Genomic DNA, 22,548 nt, shown 5'->3' with positions numbered 1-22,548 from the left:
AAAATAATATGCATTTAATACTAGCGACGCCATCTATGTGTCAGACCGGGGACTTATCAGCCAACCTGTTACTCTCGTTTGTATTTTCAATTCGCCCTAAATAAAAGCGTGTTTAACAGCTGTTTCGATGTGCAACAATCTGCAATCTAAGCTACCCAGCAAAAAATACTTCAGCAGTAATAGTTAAGATGCGCTTTTTGGTATACAATAAAGTAGGCAGTGCATCCACACTGCATGAATCGCTGGCAGTAATGTAAACGAGTAATCAAAATAGTTCTTGATCATTCGTTTACGTTATTGCAACCAATTCATGCAGTATAGATGCATAAAAATTAGAGATGTTTTCATTCACGCCAACAATGCTATACTCAAGATTGTATCACTTCTGAGCAATATTTCTATTAAAATGAGCATTTATATCGGCGCTATGTAGAAGCCGCATGGTGTAAGTATATGGTCTCTAACAACCATGCAAAAATTGGTCCATATCGGTCCACTTTTACATATAGCCCCCATATAAACCGATCCCCCGATTTGGCTTGCGGAGGCTCTAAGAGAACCAAATTTCATCCGATCCGGCTGAAATTTGGTACATGGTGTTAGTATATGGTCTCTAACAACCATGCAAAAATTGGTCCATATCGGTTCATAATTACATATAGCCCCCATATAAACCGATCCCCCGATTTGGCTTGCGGAGCCTCTAAGAGAAGCAACTTTCATCCGATCCGGCTGAAATTTGGTACATGGTGTTGGTATATGTTCTCTAATAACCATGCAAAAATTGGTCCACATCGGCCCATAATTATATAGCCCCCATATAAACCGATCCCCAGATTTGACCTCCGGTGCCTCTTAGAGAACCAAAATTCATCCGATCCGGTTGAAATTTGGTACGTGGTATTAGTATATCGTCTCTAACAACCACGCAAGAATTGGTCCATATCGGTCCATAATTATATATAGCCCCCATATAAATCGATCCCCAGATTTGTCCTCCGGAGCCTCTTGGAGGAGCAAAATTCATCCGGTTGAAATTTGCAACGTGGTGTTAGTATAAGGCCGCTAATAACCATGCCAAAATTGATCCATATCGGTCTATAGTTATATATAACCGATCCCCAATCACACAAAAATTGGTCCATATCGGTTCATAATCATGGTTGCCACTCGAGCCAAAAATAATCTACCAAAATTTTATTTTTATAGAAAACATTGTCAAAATGTTATTTCTATCTACGGCCGTATATACTTGTTACGCTTAGAATTGAAAGCTATATTGGTGAACAATTTTTGACTTTTGACAAATAGAATAAAGTGATAGTTTTTCTGATATTTTTCCAGACACGCTGCCTCAATCAAAAATAAACACTGATAGTCGCTGGAGCATCAGCAGAATATAGCAGAACTGCAACTTATAAATCAACGTAATTCTTTTTAAGGTATTATGTTCAATGTGTTTTTATATTCGTATAAGTGTTATATCTGGAATAATTTATACATTTTTATTCAAATTAATAAACAACTAAACAATCGTATTTGATTCTTTTACAACTATCTTAAAATGCACTTTTTCGAATAATTTGAAGGGGCTCCTATTGGCGTCGTCTAAATTTATCTAGAAAGGCACCTAATAATTGCACTCATGCGATACTTTTTTGTAGTAACTTGGCTTGGTACAACTTCTCAATAGTGACGGCAATTTTAAGACGAGTTTTGGATATCGACTGTTTTCAACGTGGTGGGGATTCTCAGAAGTACCGTCAAGTTAAATAAAATGTTGGCAGGGTATGTTAATTTCCTATGAAAATTACCTACGAGAATCATTTCTCCCAAGTTGAACCAATTTTTCACCACCACTATGCATTATCTTCTCATATAGCTACAATACTTTTGTAGTAACTTGGCTTGGTACAACTTCTCAATAGTGACGGCACTTTTAAGACGAGTTTTGGATGTCGAGTGTTTTCAACGTGGTGGGGATTCTCAGAAGTACCGTCAAATTCAATCATTGTTGGCAGGTTTCCTATGAAAATTACCTACGAGAATCTAAATCTTATTTTTCGATTTCGGTTTCTAAAGTTTCTATTGTTCGAAAAGGAGACTTTCATGCCTGTTGTCATCATTCGTGCGGTGAAATACTAACTTAAACAAAATAAAGATTTTGTCACAAACCTAAGTTAATTTTACTGTTAGTTTAACAACGGACATTTTTTTCTGTGTACATATAATCCCCTAATTATTTTTATTTATAGTTGTCATCACGTTATCTCTGTTCAATTGTAAACATTGTTATAATCTAATTATAAAGTGTTACCTACAATTGCTATAATTACAGCAATCGCATTTTTAACCAATTAATAGCTATAAAAATGTCTAACATAGCTTATCATACTATACTGGCAACTCTGCCATGAGCATAAAATCTCATTTTCTTATATTAACACATTAAAGCTCATATAAAAATAACAGAGAGTACTTTATCAAGATGAGAGAGATTAACAGCAAACGTAAAGTAAGCACAAACAGCTCTCGCACACATCTGGTTTCTCACATGTCAACAAAAACACCCACTGTGCTGTACTCTTCATACATATGAATCATATGGAAAAATTAATTCAATGTTAAAACAAACAGTCAACATTGTACATTCGGTCAAAGTGACCTATTTATAAATTTACCCGACAAAGTATATATGTTTGTCGCTACATTCATCTTCGGCTATAATACAAATGAATTTTATTAAACAAGAATATAAAAACAAACAACAACAAGAAGAACAACCAACAAGTTTGCGGAATTTAACCGAAAGTGAATGAACGAAAGAATAAACAAAATGCCACATCTCTCTCCCTGCAAGCATATCTATGGGTGCTGAGAGGGTGTGAGCAGCAACAAAAACAACTTGTTAGAAAGCCGAAGCTCCCAAACGATCGGTCATAACATAATTTTTGCAAACATTCGTATTCGTTTGCTTAGAATTCCCCCACGTAACGGGGTTTCTTGCAATATCATCATCATCAGACCATACGGTTCAATACGCCAAACTGATAACGCATATCTATCATCCGGCCCAGCACTCACGAAGAACGAACACATCCCATACTCCACAAATAAATCGGTCGTTTGGCTTTTGATAAAAATCGCATGGAACTAGCATAACAAAATTTATGTCCATACCTACCCCAAGTACATTTCGAGAAGATTCTACATATTTTTCGCTTTCAGATAAGCACACAACTAAATAAGGAGTACACGAGTTTTGTTTTCTTGTTTTGATTATTTTTTGGGGTTTTTTTTCTTTTCGTAAAAAATTTTTTGGTTTTTTATTTATAAAAGGTGGCTCGCATTATGTTATTTTGTTTTTTTTTTAATATCTTTTTAATAATTAAATAATAAAAAATATTGGTGTACGTTGGTGTGTATGTATGTGTGTGTGTTCTATCTTACAAACTACTTAAATTTCAACAAGTCTTAAGTAAATACCACCCTCTTGGGTTAGGAGGGCGTAACGCTTATCAAATTTGATGCTATCGACAGTCTTATCACAGCATTCCACCCGATGACGCTTGAGGATGTGTAGCAGACCCAATTTGACCTGTAATAAGGCCAATGATTGGGCAATACAATGATGGGGTCCAGCGCCGAATGGCAGATATGTCATGGGTTTATGAGATTTCTTTTGGTCCGGCGAAAAACGTTCCGGATCAAAGAGTTCGGGTTCTGGCCAATACTGCAAGGAAATATAAATAAAATAAAAAAATTAGAATATTACATTATTAAAAAAAAAAAAATTTAAAGTATTTTAAAGTATTTAAACTATATATAGAGTATGTTATATTTAAAGTATATTTACGAATTTGTATAAAATATTTAAATATATTGGGTAGGCTGGCAACAGTTACCGGTGGCAACAGTTACCGGTTGTGGCAACAGTTACCGGTGGTAAGGTATATTAAACCTGCTTAACACTGTCTTCTAAATTGTTAGTACATATGAAGTCTATGTTAGATAGGTTAGGTATAGTGGCATCCCGATATTTACATAGACTATTCTGTCGATTGTGATCACAGTGGGGAACTTCTCTCCTATCACTGAGTTTTAGCTCAATGACAAGGGACCTAATGTTTATAGCTTATTCCGAACAGATTCCACATTGAAGCACTCAGAAGTGTCACCAGCATTACTCAGAGGGGATAATCCACCGATGAAAAATTTTGTTGGTGTTCAGTCGAAACTGAAACCCACGACCCTATGTATATAAGACGGGAATGCTAACCGTTACACCACGGTGTCTGATGTAATTTGCTCTTCCAAAAGACTTTGTAAGACAAATCAGCGGATCGGTTTATATTCCAACTGATTCGGATTCCGGAAATCAAATCTGGGGATGAGTTTATATGGGGGGCTCTATAACAGGTTGGCTGATAAGTCCCCGGTCTAACAAAGAAAAAGACATTTTTTTTGTCAAAATTCGTTTTTATTATTCAACATAGTTCCCTTCAAGAGCGATACAATGATTATAACGACCGTCCAATTTTTTGATACCATTTTGGTAGTACTCCTTCATTGCAGCCAAATTTTTTCCCTGCGAGCATCCTTTTGAGGTCTGAGAACAAGAAAAAGTCGCTGGGGGCCAGATCTGGAGAATACGGTGGGTGGGGAAGTAATTCGAAGCCCAATTCATGAATTTTTGCCAGCGTTCTCAATGACTTGTGGCACGGTGCTTTGTCTTGGTGGAACAATACTTTTTTCTTCTTCATACGGGGCCGTTTTGCCGCGATTTCGACCTTCAAACGCTGCAATAACGCCATATAATAGTCACTGTTGATGGTTTTTCCCTTCTCAAGATAGTCGATAAAAATTATTCCATGAGCATCCCAAAAAACAGAGGACATTACTTTGCCAGCGGACTTTAGAGTCTTTCCACCCTTCGGAGACGGTTCACCGGTCGCTGTCCACTCAGCCGACTGTCGATTGGACTGGAGTGTAGTGATGGAGCCATGTTTCATATATTGTCACATATCGACGGAAAAACTCGGGTGTATTACGAGTTAACAGCTGCAAACACCGGTCAGAATCATCAACACGTTGCTGTTTTTGGTCAAATGTAGCTCGCGCACAGAGCTTCCGCATATACAAATATTCATGAATGATATGACCAACATGTTCCTTTGATCTTTAAGGCCTCTGTTATCTCGATCAACTTCATTTTACGGTCATTCAAAATCATTTTGTGGATTTTTTTGATGTTTTCGTCGGTAACCACCTCTTTCGGGCGTCCACTGCGTACTCATTTCACCACACTTGAATTTTACATACCAATCAATTATTGTTGATTTCCCTGGGGCAGAGTCCAGAAATTCATTATCAAGCCAAGTTTTTGCTTCCACCGTAATTTTTCCCTTCAGAAAACAGTATTTTATCAAAACACGAAATTCCTTTTTTCCATTTTTTTCACAATAACAAAAGTTGCTTCACAAAAGACGCTCTATCTCACAAACTAATTGACTTACAGATGTCAAATTTTGACACGAATCATTTGAAGGTTGGTACTATATAAAAATACTATGCATTTAATACTAGCGACGCCATCTATGTGTCAGACCGGGGACTTATCAGCCAAACTGTTATTCTTGGGCCTGTCCTATTTACTATCTATATAAACGACTTGCCAGACACAGTCGTGTAGTGTAACATTCAAATATATCACCAGCCAGAGAGATTTTCTCTAATATCATGTAATTTTTGTCTGCGCTTCTCTAAAATATCATACAGTTTGCGTCGGCGTCACCCAGTTCAGTTCTCTGCCGGCTTTACGAAACGTAAGGAAAATAGGATTTATATATAATACAAATATATATACATATTTTCATTCAATTAAATTTTTTGGCAGACAATTTGAAATTATAACTGCCGATGCCTTTGTAAGCTATTTATCAAAACAGCGCTTCGACCGCAACGTCGTTAGTATCAAAGCTACAGGCATTGTGCGACATCTATTTGTTGTTTTTGTAGAAGAGAAATTTTCGTCCTCTTGTGTTTTTATTCTCTCTGGTTCAGATTTACACGAGTATCAAACTAAATAGTATTGACTCATGTGTTTAGAAAATGCGGGCCTACAGTACATCCCAAACTAGTCGTGCATGTTGACTGGTTCCAAATGCATCCAAAACTAAATGCATGATAATATCACACAATAGAAATTCAGAATTTGCTAACGTGTCTATTCGCTTATATATCGGCAACGATGCTATCGATTATGTCAACATCCATTTAAGCCTCGGAATGACCTTCAACTCGAAGTTTACCTGGTCAAGTCACATATGTTGCGCTGGCGGAAAAGTACATGGAATGCTTTGAAGTCTGTGAGCGGTACGTACAAGTACTTCGCTAAACATACGAATGATGATTGCTAAAGCTTCTTTATTACCAACCCTCTTATACGGATGTGATGTGATTCTTTCCAGTTGCAATTTTTCCGATACCTCAAGATTGAAAATAGCATATAATAATATAGCAAGTTATGTCTTCAACGAGGATCGCCGAGATAGGATCATAGAATCGGCAAACAAAACTTTTAATAGAACGTTTGAAAATTTACTGAAAGCGTAGTGCCTCATACTACTCCACAAAATAATTTACACAAAACATAACTTACATCCGATTTGCAAGATCGAAGAGAGGCCTAAAAATAATTCACCCTAGTATTAAATACCTTGTGTCTGAAAGGCAATTACTAAAAGTATATATATTCTGGGTCGTGGTAAAATTCTGAGTCGATCTGAGCATGTCCGTCCGTCCGTCCGTCTGTTGAAATCACGCTAACTTCCGAACGAAAGAAGCTATCGACTTGAAACTTGGCACAAGTAGTTGTTATTGATGTAGGTCGAATGGTATTGCAAATGGACCATATCGGTCCACTTTTACGTATAGCCCCCATATAAACGGAACCCAAATTTGGCTTGCGAGGCATCTAAGAGAAGCAAATTTCATCCGATCCGGCTGAAATTTGGTACATGGTGTTAGTATACGGTCTCGGTCCATAATTCTATATAGCCCTCATATAAACCGATCCCCCGATTTGGCTTGCGAGGCCTCTAAGAGAAGCAAATTTCATCCGATCCGTCTGAAATTTGGTACATGGTGTTAGTATATGGTCTCTAACAACCATGCAAAATTGGTCGACATCGGTCCATAATTATATATAGCCCTCATATAAACCGATCCCCCGATTTGGCTTGAGAGGCCTCTAAGAGAAGCAAATTTCATCCGATCCGTCTGAAATTTGGTACGTGGTGTTAGTATATGGCCTCAAACTCCCATGCAAAAATCGAAATCGGTCCATAATTATATATAGCCCCCATATAAACCGATCCCCAGATTTGACCTCCAGAGCCCCCTGGAAGAGCAAAATTCTTCCCATTCGGTTGAAATTTGGTACGTGATGTTAGTATATGGTATCCAACAACCATGCAGGAATTGGTTCCTATCAGCCCATAATTATGTATAGCTCCCATATAAACCGATCCCCAGATTTGGTTTTGGAGCCTTTTGGAGGAGCAAATTACATCCGAGTGAGTTGAAATTTGATACATAGTGCTAATATATGGTCGTTAACAACCATGCCTAACTAGGTCCATATCGGTCTATAGTTATATATATCCCTCAGATAAATCGATTACCAATCACACAAAAATTGGTCCATATCAAGTTCATAAATGTATATAGCCCCCATATAAGTGACCCCCATATTTCAATTCTGGCTCTCTACGTAACATGCAAAAAGTCCATATCGATTCGTAATTATTGGTAGACTTAACTATACATAACTTTTTTGTGTAATATACACCACGTATGGACTAACTTACAATTTAGAAAACGATGTTAAGAAGTTTTAAGATACCACAACCCAAGTATTTCGATTGTGGATGACAGTCTTTCTTTGAAGTTTCTACGCAATCCATGGTGGAGGGTACATAAGATTCGGCCTGGCCGAACTTACGGCCGTATATATTTGTTTATTTTTCAATGAATAGCTTTGCTGATATATCGCAAAAAGAGAATGAAAATTCTATAAAAGAGATCAGTTTCCTAATTTAAAATTTATAGACCTTCAAACAGGTCCTAAAAAATGTTTTCATTTTAAAGAATACTTAAGGGAAGCTAAACATGTTTGGATCCAAGTTTCTTTAGATTAAAGGATATTTATCAAGATATTTAGCATCAATTTAATGACGCAAATATCATAATTGATGTATGTATTATGATGTGTACTAAAATTTAGGTTCTATGATATTTCTTATCAAGTCAAAACTATTCATAGTTACATCCTTCATATTGATATATTTTAATTTAAAAGTAAATTATTGATTGATATATTTCAATTTAATAAAAAATCCTATTTTATATAGAAGAAAAATTCTTTAAAAATTAAACCACTGAAAATTAATCATTATGTCAATGAAAATGTTCATTACTTGTATGAAATGTTTCGTTATTTAACACAAAATTATTACAATAACAAAAATTTCATTGTATTTATGATTTTATACCTTTGGACAACTTTTAAAGAAAAAACAAGTAAGTAAAGTAGAAAGTCGGGCGGGGCCGAATATATCATACCCTAAACCACCATTACAGAATTAGTAATCATAAGCATTTGTGGGGTAACATATAGGTCTGGGAGATAAACCGCAGTTGCATATTTAAGAAATTTAAGGGGTACATGTCTATGGGTGCTTTGTATCAATCTGACTATTGCTCATAGTCAACGTTGCCGGGGAAAATGTTCGGTTTACCCTACAAGGACAAAAAAAGTTCCCTACTTTCCCAAACAATTTTCCCTACTATATTTTTCGTTAAATTTAAAAAAAAAATTACAAAACAAAAATGTTTCTAAGTACTTTATTATGTTAAAACATGAATATGCAACGTATATAACTTAGAATATAAATTTGTATTACCACCACGGTTCCCACAGTTGGTAGAATTCTACCCAAATTAGTAATCTTTTTTGTTAAATCTCTATAAAAATAAAATTTTGGAAAAAGTTTCTATAACAAATTTTTGTGAGAAATTTTTCTATAGAAATAAAATTTTGACAATAAATTCTATAGAAATAAAATTTTGAGAAAAAATTCCACAGAAATAAAATTTGAGAAAATTTTTTATAGAAATAATATTTTGAAAAAAATTTCTATAGAAATACAATTTTGACAAAATGTTCTATAGAAATCAAATGTTGACAAAATTTTCTACAGGAATAAAGTTTACCACACATTGTTAAAGATCAAGCCTTGCCGGCTTCAAATTTCCTCCTCTAGAGCCACCAAAATGTAAACATTATTACAAATTGTGTTGAGTGAAAATGTCCTACATTGTGGCCCTACGTCCCTACAAGACGCTAAATATTAGAAAAACCCTACATATAGGGAATTTCCCGTACTGGCTGTGTTGATATTGCGCCTACGGAGTTAGTATGCCACTAATATTGAGCCCATTATTAAAAAAGAGAAAATCGTTAAATTAGTGTGGGTAATAAATACAAATTTGTAAAAATCGAGCAATATTCTTATGTAAGAGCTACAAGTACGTATAAGTACGATCGGCTAGTACATCAAAATTTGAAATTTGAGCAACATTGGTTAATAAATAAGAGTACTATGGCCCAATTTGGGAAATCGAGTGATGCATATATATGGAAGCTATATCTAAATCTGAACCAATTTGCATAATATTTTGCGGGTTTGATTAATACCACAAAAGGTTACCTTGTGCAAGATTTGAGTAAGATCAGTTACGAAATGAGGCCTGTATGGTCAAACATAAGGTTATAAGGGCGAACATAAGGTTATGGGAGCTATATCTAAATGTGAACCGATTTCGATGAAATTTTGCACATATAGTTACTACTATAGAGGACTGGATCTAGCCAACTTTTAGTAAGATCGGTTAATAAATAAGGGTTCTATGGCCAAATTTGGGAAAATCGGGATATACATATATATGGGAGCTATAGCTAAATCTGAACCGATTTCGATGATTTTTTGCACATATAGTTAGTGCTATAGAAGATTATATTTAGCCAACCTTGAGTAAGATCGGTTGATAAATAAAGGTTTTGTGGCCAAATTTGGGAAAATCGGGCGATACATATATATGGGAGCTATATCTAAATCTGAACCGATTTGGATAAAATTTTGCAGACTTTATGGGCGATGGAAAAGATTACCTTTTGCCAAATTTGGTGACGATCCGTTTGAAAAAACGCGCAAAGTGACCCCATTTGTCGAAATCGGGCGATACATATATATGGGAGCTATATCTAAATTTGATCCGATTTCTTCCAAATTCAATAGCGTTCGTCCTTGTACCCAAAAAACTCCCAGTACCAAATTTCATCCAAATCGGTTAATAATTGCGACCGGAATCCTGTGAACAACAAATACATGGACAGACGGACGGACGGATGGACGGACGGACACCAAGCGCTAGATCGACTCAGGAGGTGATTCTGTGTCGATCGGTATATATTTTATTGGGTCTAAAATCAATATTTCTGGTAGGCACATTTTTTGGCCGATCAAACTTATTATACCCTGACCACTATGTGGTTTAGGGTATAAAAAATCGTCATTATTACTTTCTTTCTTATTAAGTCAACAATTTTCAACATATGAAAATTATGCATAATATACTGCAGTCATAGATACTATGAGCGATACTTATTCATATATTTTTGAATTTAATAATAAATCCAAATTTTTAGAAAAAAGATATACATTAAAATTAAGTCAACTAAAAATTATCATTACAACAATGAATAAGTTCGTCAATATAACTAAGCTTATTATTTCGGAATCTTTCTTATTAAGTCAACAGTTTTCGGCTTATGAAAATTATTCATAGTATACCAGCTTCATAGATATTATGAATGATACTTACAGTTTGTCAAGAAAGTGTTTTGACAATGGGATAAAAATTATGTTTTGTTCCAAAATTAAATATAATGAAATTTTAAAAAAATATTTTATTATGTATTTTGCAAAGTATACATACGTACACAGAATTAAAAATTTAATAAAATATTTAATATTTCAATTATTTCTAGAATTTGAAATATTTGGCAATGTCAAAAGACTTTCTTGACATACTGTATTTACATATATTTGAATTTAATTATAAATCCAAATGTTTAGAACAGAAAAATGCATTAAAATGAAGCCAACAAAAATGTATCATCATAACAATGAATAAGTTCATTAATGGTATGATTTTTTTTTCTTTATACAATAGAAAAATCATTACAACAACGAAAAGGTTAATTGAATTTATGAGACTTTTTCTTTGGCCACATTTTAGAGAAAAATTTTGTTATTATTACTAAGCTTATTAGAAATAGTTTATGAAAAGTTTCATTAACATGAAATTACATATGTTTTCATAAATATTATGATGTGTTTCATACATTTACTTTCTATATAAATATTTATATATTCAACAATCCTGGCCAACTCACCTGAGGATCGTAATGTAAAGCTAAATTAGATATATAGATGGGCATGCCCCTGCGTGCCATACATTCAGCATTTGGACGGAATGATACAAATCGCCTTCTATTCAATGGTGTGCATTCTCTCTCCAAAAATGGCACTATTGGATATTTCCTCAAAGTCTCATCCACTACCATACTCAAATAAGTCATACGTTCCACCAGCTCATAGGTGAGAGCACTGCCGTTGACCTTTATGGTCTGTGTTATTTCCGCTTGTAAACGCTCTTGCACCTTAGGATGGCGGGCCAATTCGTATAGGGCAAATGCCAAGCTAGACGAACATGTTTGTATACCAGCCAGCTGGAAAACAGCCGCCTGTGCCACCAAATAGTCTTGTGAATGGGCAAAATGTGATTTGTCCGGATTAAGTTCGGCCTCTTTTTTGAATGTCAACAGGGTTTCGATGAGATCATTACGCATGATACCGTTACGTTCACGATCCTCCAGAACGCCAACAACTAAACGACGTATAAATTCGGTATGATCAGAGGTAAACAGTTGTGGGCGTAGAAATTTAACTAACTTGGGTATTATGAAGATCAAGCATAGATCCACAGCACGCCTATAGGTTATGGCAAACATTTCATGACTATGCCCACCCAACTGGGAGCGCATGGTGTTACGCAGTGAATAACTTTTCAGACCAAAGGCAATGCTGGCAATCATATCAGTATTGTAGAGATCACAAATGTCCTTAATTTGAACAATGGGCCCATCGCTGTTATTACGTTTCATGTCTTTGGTAAGTTTGGCCAGATAGGTTTCTAAATCATAGCCAATCTAGGGAGAGTAATTGGAAAAAAGAAGAGGGAAATTTTACTTTTAGGATTTTGGTGTTTTAGAATAGAGTGGCAACCTTAAGTTTATGTCAGGTTAATGAGATGACAGAGCGATGGTGGAAGTAAATCGGACCAACTAAAACAGAGAGGGAGAGAGAGAGAGAAAGCCATGCATGCTTGACAGACAGTGTTGCCAGTAGTTTTCTAGGTTCTGGGCCTCAAAATTGGGAAGCTTTCGTCCCCTACGAATTAAGTCCCAAATAAATGTTTAATAATTTTTTTTACGAAAATCTAAACAACTTTTTAGCTATTGTATTTTAAATTCATGAAACAATTGAATATTTCAATTGATCTTTACCATACTCTGAATCAGGGATGGAAAATCCAATTTTTTTATTAGTAAAAAAAAAACATTTGAGTGAAAAATTACTTTCCAGTATTTGCTATTATTCAATCAAAACGTTCTTCATATACAAAAAATATCACAATGGACTGAATAGTCTAAGGGAGTCTGAATCTTAATCGGGCTGCCACTTTAACCTTACAAAAAATTGAAATTTATAATTAAATTTTATAAGGCACCATTTTATTTTTAATACTTTAAAGTGTTTTATATATTTTGTAAACAAAAACAGCTGTTAACTCCGTCAATGATCGAAATCTCGAAATTTTGCCAGAATAAACACTTGAAATTTATACACACAAAAAAATTTTTTTCTGATTCAATCACGAAATTAATTGATCCAATTTTTAATTGAAATGTCTTCAATGACAGAAATGATAGTATCAATTAAAAATTCATTGAAGGTCAATTAAAAATTTAATTGATCCAATTAAAAAATTAATTGATACTATTATTTTTGTGATTGATTTTTGTTTCAATTAAAAAAATTGTTGAATCAATTAAATTTTTAATTGAATATTTTTTAAAACTCAATTAAAAGTTTAATTGGAAAAATGTTCGTGAAATTTTTTTGTGTGTAGATATCGAATGAGAACGTAATATCGGAAAAAAATTTCCAATTAAAACTTTAATTGAATTTCAAAAAAAAAATATTTAATTAAAATTTTTATTGGTTCAAAAACTTTTTTAATTCAAACAAAAATCAATCAGAGACATTAATAATATCAATCTTAATCGGGCTGCCACTTTAACCTAACAAAAAATTGAAATTTATAATTAAATTTTATAAGGCACCATTTTATTTTTAATACTTTAAGGTGTTTTATATATTTTGTAAACAAAAACAGCTGTTAACTCCGTCAATGATCGAAATCTCGAAATTTTGCCAGAATAAACACTTGAAATTTATACACACAAAAAAAAATTTTTTCTGATTTAATCACGAAATTAATTGATCCAATTAATTTTTAATTGAAATGTCTTCAATGACAGAAATGATAGTATCAATTAAAAAATTCATTGAAGGTCAATTAAAAATGTAATTGATCCAATTAAAAAATTAATTGATACTATTATTTTTGTGATTGATTTTTGTTTCAATTAAAAAAATTGTTGAATCAATTAAATTTTTAATTGAATATTTTTTAAAACTCAATTAAAATTTTAATTGGAAAAATGTTCGTGAAATTTTTTTGTGTGTAGATATCGAATGAGAACGTTATATCGGAAAAAAATTTCCAATTAAAACTTTAATTGAATTTCAAAAAAAAAAAATATTTAATTAAAATTTTTATTGGTTCAAAAACTTTTTTAATTCAAACAAAAATCAATCAGAGACATTAATAATATCAATTTAATTTAATTTTAATTTTTCAATTGACTTTGGTGTGTGATACTATCATTTCTGTGATTGCAGAAAATTCAATTAAACATTAATTGGAGCAATTAATTTCGTAATTGAAGGCAAAAAATATTTGTTTTTCTGTGTAGTATACAAAATTTTGGTGCTAAAACAGCTGTTTAATTCGGACAAAAGAAGTTGTAGTTCTAACTATCGAGATTTTGGTACTAAAACCAGCTGTGCGATTCGTAAATAAACCAAATCTAAATTATTTGCCACTATGAACACTTGAGGTTTGTCAAGAGATTTTGGTGCTAAAAGTCGAGATTTAGTATCCAGTCTGTAAGTAGGCTTAGCTTTATTTCAAACATCTGTCGGAACAGACGTTTACAAATAGACTTCCACTGTTCTTATAGCCCATAACCATAATATATAAAGATTTTTATATTTTTAGGATTCACTATTGATTTTTGGTATAACCTTTAAGTGGAAAGTGAATTTTTTTGCGTACTTTCTGACGAGGAGTAAATTTTACCCACTTTTATATAAATATTTCCAAATGATTTTTTTTTAAATTTTTTTTATCATTTTTTGTATTTAATAAAAATAAAACAATATTTCGAAATATTATATGTACTTTCAAAAATTAACAGGTACTTTATTTAACAAGTCTTATATATAAAACAAAAACATATGTTGTAAATTTTGTGGGTAAATTTAACCACCACGGGGACATTTAAAGATAAATCACTTTGTAAGAATGTAGAAAAAAATATTTCACATTTATTCCAAACCTGATTTTCTATTCTGAAACGAAAAATTCGAAAATTTCTAGAAATTCCCCATACAATCTCCCCAATTCCCCAACTCGAAATTTTTACCCCCATCCTCGAACTAATAATTGCCAATTTGTGACAACAAAATCCCTATACTGGCAACACTGTTGATAGATTTGAGATAGAAATCTACAGATACAATATGCTATAGAATGATGATAATGATGATGCCAGATTGTTATAGGCATTTTAGGTACCTCTTCCATTAACGAAAACATTTGCCGTAGTTTGGCACTCGTAAAAACCGGTGACAATTTTGTTCGAATATCCCGCCACTCGGGATTACGGGCAAAAAATAAATTCAATGCCCCCATTTTATCCTGATGTGTATCACATTTCGAAAAGCGATGGGAAAAATTCACAAAATCCTCTACCAACACTTGCCGGATCACTTGTAGATCACGTAACAACAAAGCCGGCTGATGGAACAAATAAATCCCCACCAAGGGTTCTCGTACAAATCTCTCATTGAAGTAGAAATCACGTAGTTGTAGGGCAAACGAGTTTTGCATTTTCAAAACATCCTTGAGATTGCCCAACAGATGATTGGGGTGCACGAACTTGACACGACGGCGTTGCCAATAGACATAAGTACGACGCGACCATACTAAAAATGCCGTCAATATGGTAATCACAATCAGAAGAATTGTAGTGGCATCTACCATGGCCGCCCCCCTACACAACAACGACGAAGATGCGATTGCAACAAAATACCGACAAAACAAAAATGTCAAAGAACACAAGAGAGGATAGATGGTGGCGGCGTTGGGTACAACAACAACATACAATAACGTTGGAATAAAAACAAAACTATAAAAATAATAAAAGACCACTTTTGACACTTTCTTTGCGTCTATTGTTTTTCTTGCTCTTTCTTTATGTTTTGTTCTTCTTTGGCTGGCACTTTCTTTGGTTTATAAACAAAATCATAGGTAAATTTCTTTTGTTTTTTGCGGATTAAATATATTTGAATTGCAGATGCACTTGGAAATCTTGTAAAAAAAACAACAAAAAAGAAATATACAGCAATCGAGCAACAACAAAGGCGAACGCAACACCGACGACGACTATCTTGGAAGAACGAATGAAACACGCACGGCGTGTATACCGACTGCGAAGCTACTGACAAAATTTAATGAAAAACCGCAAAAAAACATTGAACGTCTGGTTTAGAATCGCGAAAGCACAGACTGTCAATTCTCTTCTGTAAATTGACAGCCATATGCTTTTGCTAGGGAGCGTTGTAGTAGAAGGTGCGACGTACAAGTATGTCCATACGACTACGTCATTTCACATTCGTAGTAAATCGTTTGGCTACCAACGCAAACATCGACTACCAGTACGATGATGTGGATGAGGGCAGCGTGAGTGGCAGAGTATACGAGTAAACTGAGTCTCACACGATGACGACGACCACCGACCGCCTGAACCACAAAATACACAATTTTTTTTTTAATAATAAAATATAAACAGGCAAGCATAGTCAGTCTCGCACAGTGTCGCGATCCAGTGTAAACCCATGAGCTTTGGTATTTCACAGTTATGAGACAAGTAGTTAGTGTTCAACGGTTTTCACGGCTGATTTGAACTTTCTGTATTGGATTGCTCTCGTTCAGTGCAAAATAGCCGACTCATATGTACTGTCCATCATGGATTGTGTAAAAAGTTATACAAAAGCCAGCCATCCACAATCGAATTACTTGGGCCGTGGTAGCACTTCCCGATGGCAAGGTATCTTAAATCTTCTTAACAGTCATCCTTCGTCAAAATGCGTTTTTAACGATTGGGAAATGATAAATTTAAGTTATAATAATTCAACCTTTTTATAAATTTTTATTTTGTACTAACTAAAAAACAAATTGAATAAGAAAATAAACTCAATTTTAGTTCTCATTTTTGCTCAAATCAAATCATGGGATATTTACATCATGTACCAAATGTCAATCGGATCGAATTAAAGTGGTTTCCCCAGGAGGCTCAATATTTTAGTATGGGGTTCGGGACATTGGAGTTAGACGCCATATATTGATGTCACGTACCAAATCTCAACCGGATCAGATTAAATTGTTTGTTTCATTCGGAAAATGGCGTGATTTCAACAGACAGACGCACAGATATCGCTAGATCGACTTTATGGGGTCGAATACCAATATTTCGATGTGTTCCAAATATGACAAAGTTAACATACTGATACAATGTGCTTAGATAAACTGACATGGTGAGCGGAAAATAACGGTAGGTGTGAACTAACATAGTTCAGCATGCTCATTTCAGTGACCCGTTCAATTGAACTAGTCCGTTCACGAACTACCCAACTCTAAATTTTTTCCAAGCCAAAGGTTTTTCATTAAATACATACATATCGAGCGATAAATCATAAATCAACTTTTGCCAAGTTTCCTTAAAATTGCTTCAGATTTAAATGCTTCCCATATTTTTTTACTCATATTGTGTTCCGCCCTAGTACATTAGCCGACTTAAATTTTGAGTTTATAGATTGTGTAGAAGTCTATCAAATTCTGTCCAGACCGGGTGATATTTAAATGTATGTATTTGGGACAAACCTTTATATATATCCACCAACACATTTGACGGATGTGATATGGTATCGAAAATTTAGTGGTGCAGAGTATAATATAGTCGGCCCGCCCGACTTTAGACTTTCCTTACTTGTTTTTTTGTAAAAGCGTTATTGTTGTTTTTGATTTCAGCTTAAAACCATGCATTGACTAAACTACAAGTGTAGCTTAACCAACAGAGGAAAAGTATGCTTGTCAAATTTATTTGGGCAAAGCCCTATAGACTGCATGATGGTTGGATGTACAACTGTTCGGAATTACCACATTTTTATTTATTTATTTATTTATTTATTCATTGAATCTTCCTAGTACATTAAGACATATGTCTTATAACTTTGCACTAGAATCATTTTTGTTAACTAGGGAAGAGTTATAAGTGCGGAAAGCAAATGTAGAACTATTATATAAGAGTATACAAATAAGCATTTAAATAACAATATTAAGCATTTTGAATACATACAATTTTGATACATAAAAAAATAATAAAAAATTAAATGTAGATTTAAATAAATGAAAATATTGAATATTAAAATATTACTGCAATAATATTTAATTATTTAATTGTTATTTAAATAAAAATTAACTAAATGACGTTTAAATTTTCCAGTGTTGTGGATTGTTTGGATATCATTAGGTACTTGGTTCCAGAGACGTATTGCTCGTATTATAAATTGTCTTTCTGATATCATTGATCTATGGGGAATCTGGCATATGTTGCGTCCTCTGTTAGATCTGCAGAATGTTAGATGATTATAAATATGTGTTGGTTCCATTGTTACGATAATCTTATGTAGGAATGTAACAGTTCTAAATATCAAATATTTGTCAAATGGCATTTTGAGAACTTGACTATTGTATGGTGAAACTCGGTCAAATCGTTTCAGACCAAAAACATAACGAGTTATACTATTAAATGTTGTTTTCAGTTTCTTAAAATCCTGAGTATTGCAGCCAGCAAAAATTTCGCAGCCATATAATAGGGTCGGTATTAAGTAAGATTTGGCCAAAAGCATTCTGATATTGAATGGTGTAAATGTAAAGGTAGCCCAGAGATTACGAAGCAGTCCATATATTTTGCCACACACTACACTTATGTGGTCAGTCCAATCCAAAAACTCATTAAATATTATTCCAAGATTTTTTGCTTTATTAACTGATTCAATTCTTTCCCCTGCCAAGAAAAGATTAAACTCCCCGACGTTAAGACTACGTTTGCGTATTAATATCATCTTGGACTTCTTTGGGTTAAGACTTAATCCATTTCCTTTTGCCCATCGGTGTATACTGCTGAGGTCATCAGAAATTTTTGCCACATAATCATTTAGAAAAGTAATATCACATGAAGCGTACAGTTGGACATCATCTGCATACATCCTAATGTTAGAATGTTGCACTTGTTGTGGAGGTCATTCGAATACATTGTATATAGTAACGGTCCAAGTATCGAACCTTGAGGTACACCCTTTCCTGTCGCAATGCAAGATGAACATCAATCAACTTGAACAGTGTATTGATATCTGCCGCATAAATATGATTCCATCAGTTCAATTGAAATAGCAGAAAAGTTAAACATATTCGCTAGTTTTTGGCAAAGTGTAGGGTGGTGGACACTGTCAAAAGCTTTAGAATGATCTAATAGAACCAATATAGATACTTGATTCTTGTCCAGACCTTCACGTATTGATTCTATGACTTCTAGTAGGGCTGTGACACAGCTATTTTTTGGTCGAAACCCGGATTGATGATCAGTTAGAAGTTTATGATGACAGATGAATTCAAATATTTGACAATGTAGTATTCTTTCTAATACTTTAGATAAGAATGGCAGTATGGCTATTGGCCTGTATTCAGTATTAGATTTAGGTATGGGCATAATTTTTGCACATTTCCATTCTTTGGGAAAACATCTTGTGGTTATTATGTGGTTCAATAAATGCGTTACATGTCTTAATATGGATGGCAATATAAGCTTAATGAATTTTGGGCTTAAATCATCACACCCAGTTGAATTTGATTTAATTCTCATGATATTTGCGTACACATCACTCTCGAGAACGCATTGGAAATTAAATTCATTTCTACAGTAGTTTGTTCTATTGTCACCATTGTAAAAATTGGTTTCAATATCTGGCACATTTATATTAGTAAACTGATAATTTAGCTGTTCGACATCTATATCGTTTAAGCTTTGTGTCGTTTCCATAGCCGCAATGTTACGTATCTCTCGCCAGGTTCCTTTTGCGCCAACAGCACTTGTAAATCTATTTAGGTAATAAGACTTATTATCACAGTTTATTTTGGCCACCACTGCCCTTTTGGCCGATTTGTACTGCAAATGAAGAGATGAAGTTTTATACCTTTTCCACTGCTTGTATAAATAATCCCGTTGTTGAATAAGTTGCTTAGCTTCATTCGAAAACCAAGGTCTCATATTATGCCTCACAACCTTTGTGATGAGGGGGACATGTCGGTCATATAGTTTCTGTATGTTGTTTGTTAAACATTTTAACTTATCATCAAGTGTTATATGATAATAAATTTCGTCCCAGTTTGTTTGAATGATGTCAGTTTCCAGAGAATGGTAGTTAATTTTGTTGAAAGCCCGATAAGAGATTTTCTCAACCGTATTCGGGCTAGCAACATTGTATTTCAGGAAGAGTATATCATGTCTCGAGAATCCAGACCCATTCAGTTGATCATAATTTAATATTTTGTCTTTTTTGTTAACATTCCTCATCAGCATCCTCTACTTGCAGCAAAACTATCAACCAATTAACAGAATATATTCGGGTAATTCACTCAACCCAAAGTGAACTACACTTGAACCTTCCGAAAAAAGGTTTGATATTCGGCTACTGACTAAACAAATTTGCAAGCATATGTCTTTTCCTTTGCCAAACTCCAATCATCGATTTGAATGTAGTTGTTAAATTTTCTACAATACTAAAAATGGTTAAAAAACTAAGCTAAAACTAAAAGATAAATGCATTCCACAAGATTATGTTGCGACCCTAATAAATGACTGAGCAGCCATGTAGCGGAAGCGTGACATATACAAAGCTGTTATAAGCGCAAATTAGAGAACCACATTTTGACCCGTGTCCCCACGAAATGATCTCAAAACAGTATAAGGATGTCTTAGCCAAGCAGAGTAAAATGCAAATTAGCCCATGGGTCTCCCCAACACGGCTGTCAGATTTTTTCGACAGACTAAGGACGTGAACAAGTCTGACAATTGGTCAACTGTTGTCATCGATAGGTGGTTTGCAATAAAAATTGTAGAGTTTTTTTCCGATCTTAGGAACAAACGCGACGAAACGAAAGTGAAATGAAACAACAAGAAAATTTTTAAAAAGAATTGTGTAAGACAGGACAGATATATAACCCCAAGTAATAATGGAATTTGGGCCTTCTTTTAATTTGTTACATAAATATGAAGCTGCAATGGTAAACACGAACGCGATTTATCCCAACCTAAAATAACTCGTGAAAACTGAGGTATAAGCATTATTGTACTTCGCTTTTATACACGGACGAAAAAGATTGTTTTTCATATGTTTGGCTATAAACATTATATGTTTGGAACACAAATTTTTAAACACAACATTTTTGAGTGCAAGCATATAATGTCCATAAACTAGCATAACATGTTTCGGACATATATGTTAATATGTTAGAACATATTATGTTTGGGACATAAAATGTTTGTAAATATAATATGCTTGGGTGCAAACATATATTAATTTAGAAATAGCCTATAAACATATATGTGTTTAGTAGCTTGGAGCGCTATTAAATAGGGAGCGATATTGAATTAAGTTGGTGGTTGTTGCTTGTTATTACAAAATTAATATTTTATTTTTCCTTTGGCAATTGATCAGCTACTTCTTTGATCCTTACAAACTGTGTGGTCCGCTGTTCGAATCCCCGTCCGGCAAAAGGTAAAATTAAAATAAAAAAAATCATAAAATTGAATAATTTCTTCTACAATGTTTGTATTACAGAAAAAGGTGCTAAGAACTAAAAATCTCGTGGAAGTGAGAAAGATGTGGGGGAATATACAATTGGGCAGAAACAAAATTTTGAGCATTCAGGTCGAAAACCTATGTTGTTAGCACCTATACTACCTGTTTATTTTCATAATTCATTATGATTGTAAATATATAAATAAATAAATAAAATTTTGAGCACAATATTGTTTGGGAAATTTTTTTTAAGCATATACTATTTTTGGGTGCAAAATGCTTCCAAACATATTATATGTTCACATAATAACATATTGTTTTTTGCAAGACAACATTATTGAATTTGGATGCAAAAATACAAAATGTTTGGAACTTAGACTACCCAAACATATATTGTTTAGACGGGATTGGAAGAGATCAAACATATAAATGTTTGGGCAATACCCAAAAATGTATATGCTTGAAGCAAAATATGTTTGGGAGTATATGTTACAGAAGCGATTTTTTGTGAGGGTGTACTTTCTATAACAAATTTAATAATATGTGATTGAATGCTAAAATATCCCCAAATCACGACTTTATCCCCAGTCAAATCCCCAACGTAAAACAAAATATTCCCAACCAACATATACTTCGACTAAAACTGCGACCTAGGCTTTGATTACAAAAATGTGTTCACGGACAGATGGACATGGCTATATCGACTCAGAAGCCCACCCTGAGCATTTGTGCCAAAGACACCATATGTCTATCTCGTCTCCTTCTGGGTGTTGCAAGCATATGCACTAATTTATAATACCCTGTTCCATAGTGTGGCCCAGGGTATAAAAAAAAATAAACTCATCTACAGGTTTTACTCTTCCATACAGTAAATATTGGGGATTTTCCCCCCAAGTCGGGGATATTCTTCCGTGAATGGGGACGAAATTTTTGGGTTTGGGATTTGATGGGAGAAATTCCAAAAATTTGGGAATTTTTGTGGGAATCTTCCAAATCTGTTCAATATATTAAATTGGGTTTAGAGTTAGGTTTTATATGAAATTCATTTACTCTGATTGCCTAAGAAATTTTTCCAAAAACGCCATAA

At 34.0% G+C, this 22,548-nt stretch overlaps 2 protein-coding genes across 2 annotated transcripts; both read right to left on the bottom strand.

The window, feature by feature from the left end:
• Positions 1 to 3,260: 3,260 nt before the first annotated feature.
• Positions 3,261 to 16,157, bottom strand: Cyp6v1 (Cytochrome P450 6v1). Its single transcript, XM_075302305.1, has 3 exons — positions 15,115 to 16,157; positions 11,522 to 12,337; positions 3,261 to 3,733 (listed from the first exon to the last, which is right to left on the bottom strand). The coding sequence occupies exons 1-3, from the start codon at positions 15,580 to 15,582 to the stop codon at positions 3,458 to 3,460; spliced, it is 1,560 nt and encodes a 519-aa protein (XP_075158420.1). The 5' UTR covers positions 15,583 to 16,157; the 3' UTR covers positions 3,261 to 3,457.
• A 1,644-nt stretch (positions 16,158 to 17,801) lies between these two features.
• LOC142231387 (uncharacterized) lies at positions 17,802 to 18,869 on the bottom strand. Its single transcript, XM_075301996.1, has 2 exons — positions 18,081 to 18,869; positions 17,802 to 17,855 (listed from the first exon to the last, which is right to left on the bottom strand). The coding sequence occupies exons 1-2, from the start codon at positions 18,867 to 18,869 to the stop codon at positions 17,802 to 17,804; spliced, it is 843 nt and encodes a 280-aa protein (XP_075158111.1).
• Positions 18,870 to 22,548: the final 3,679 nt, after the last annotated feature.

The sequence above is a fragment of the Haematobia irritans genome, chromosome 3 (assembly GCF_050003625.1).
Source record: "Haematobia irritans isolate KBUSLIRL chromosome 3, ASM5000362v1, whole genome shotgun sequence".
NCBI classification, from domain to species: domain Eukaryota; kingdom Metazoa; phylum Arthropoda; class Insecta; order Diptera; family Muscidae; genus Haematobia; species Haematobia irritans.
The sequence above is the reverse complement of the archived record's forward strand: the minus strand, read 5'-3'. Positions and strand labels throughout refer to the sequence as shown.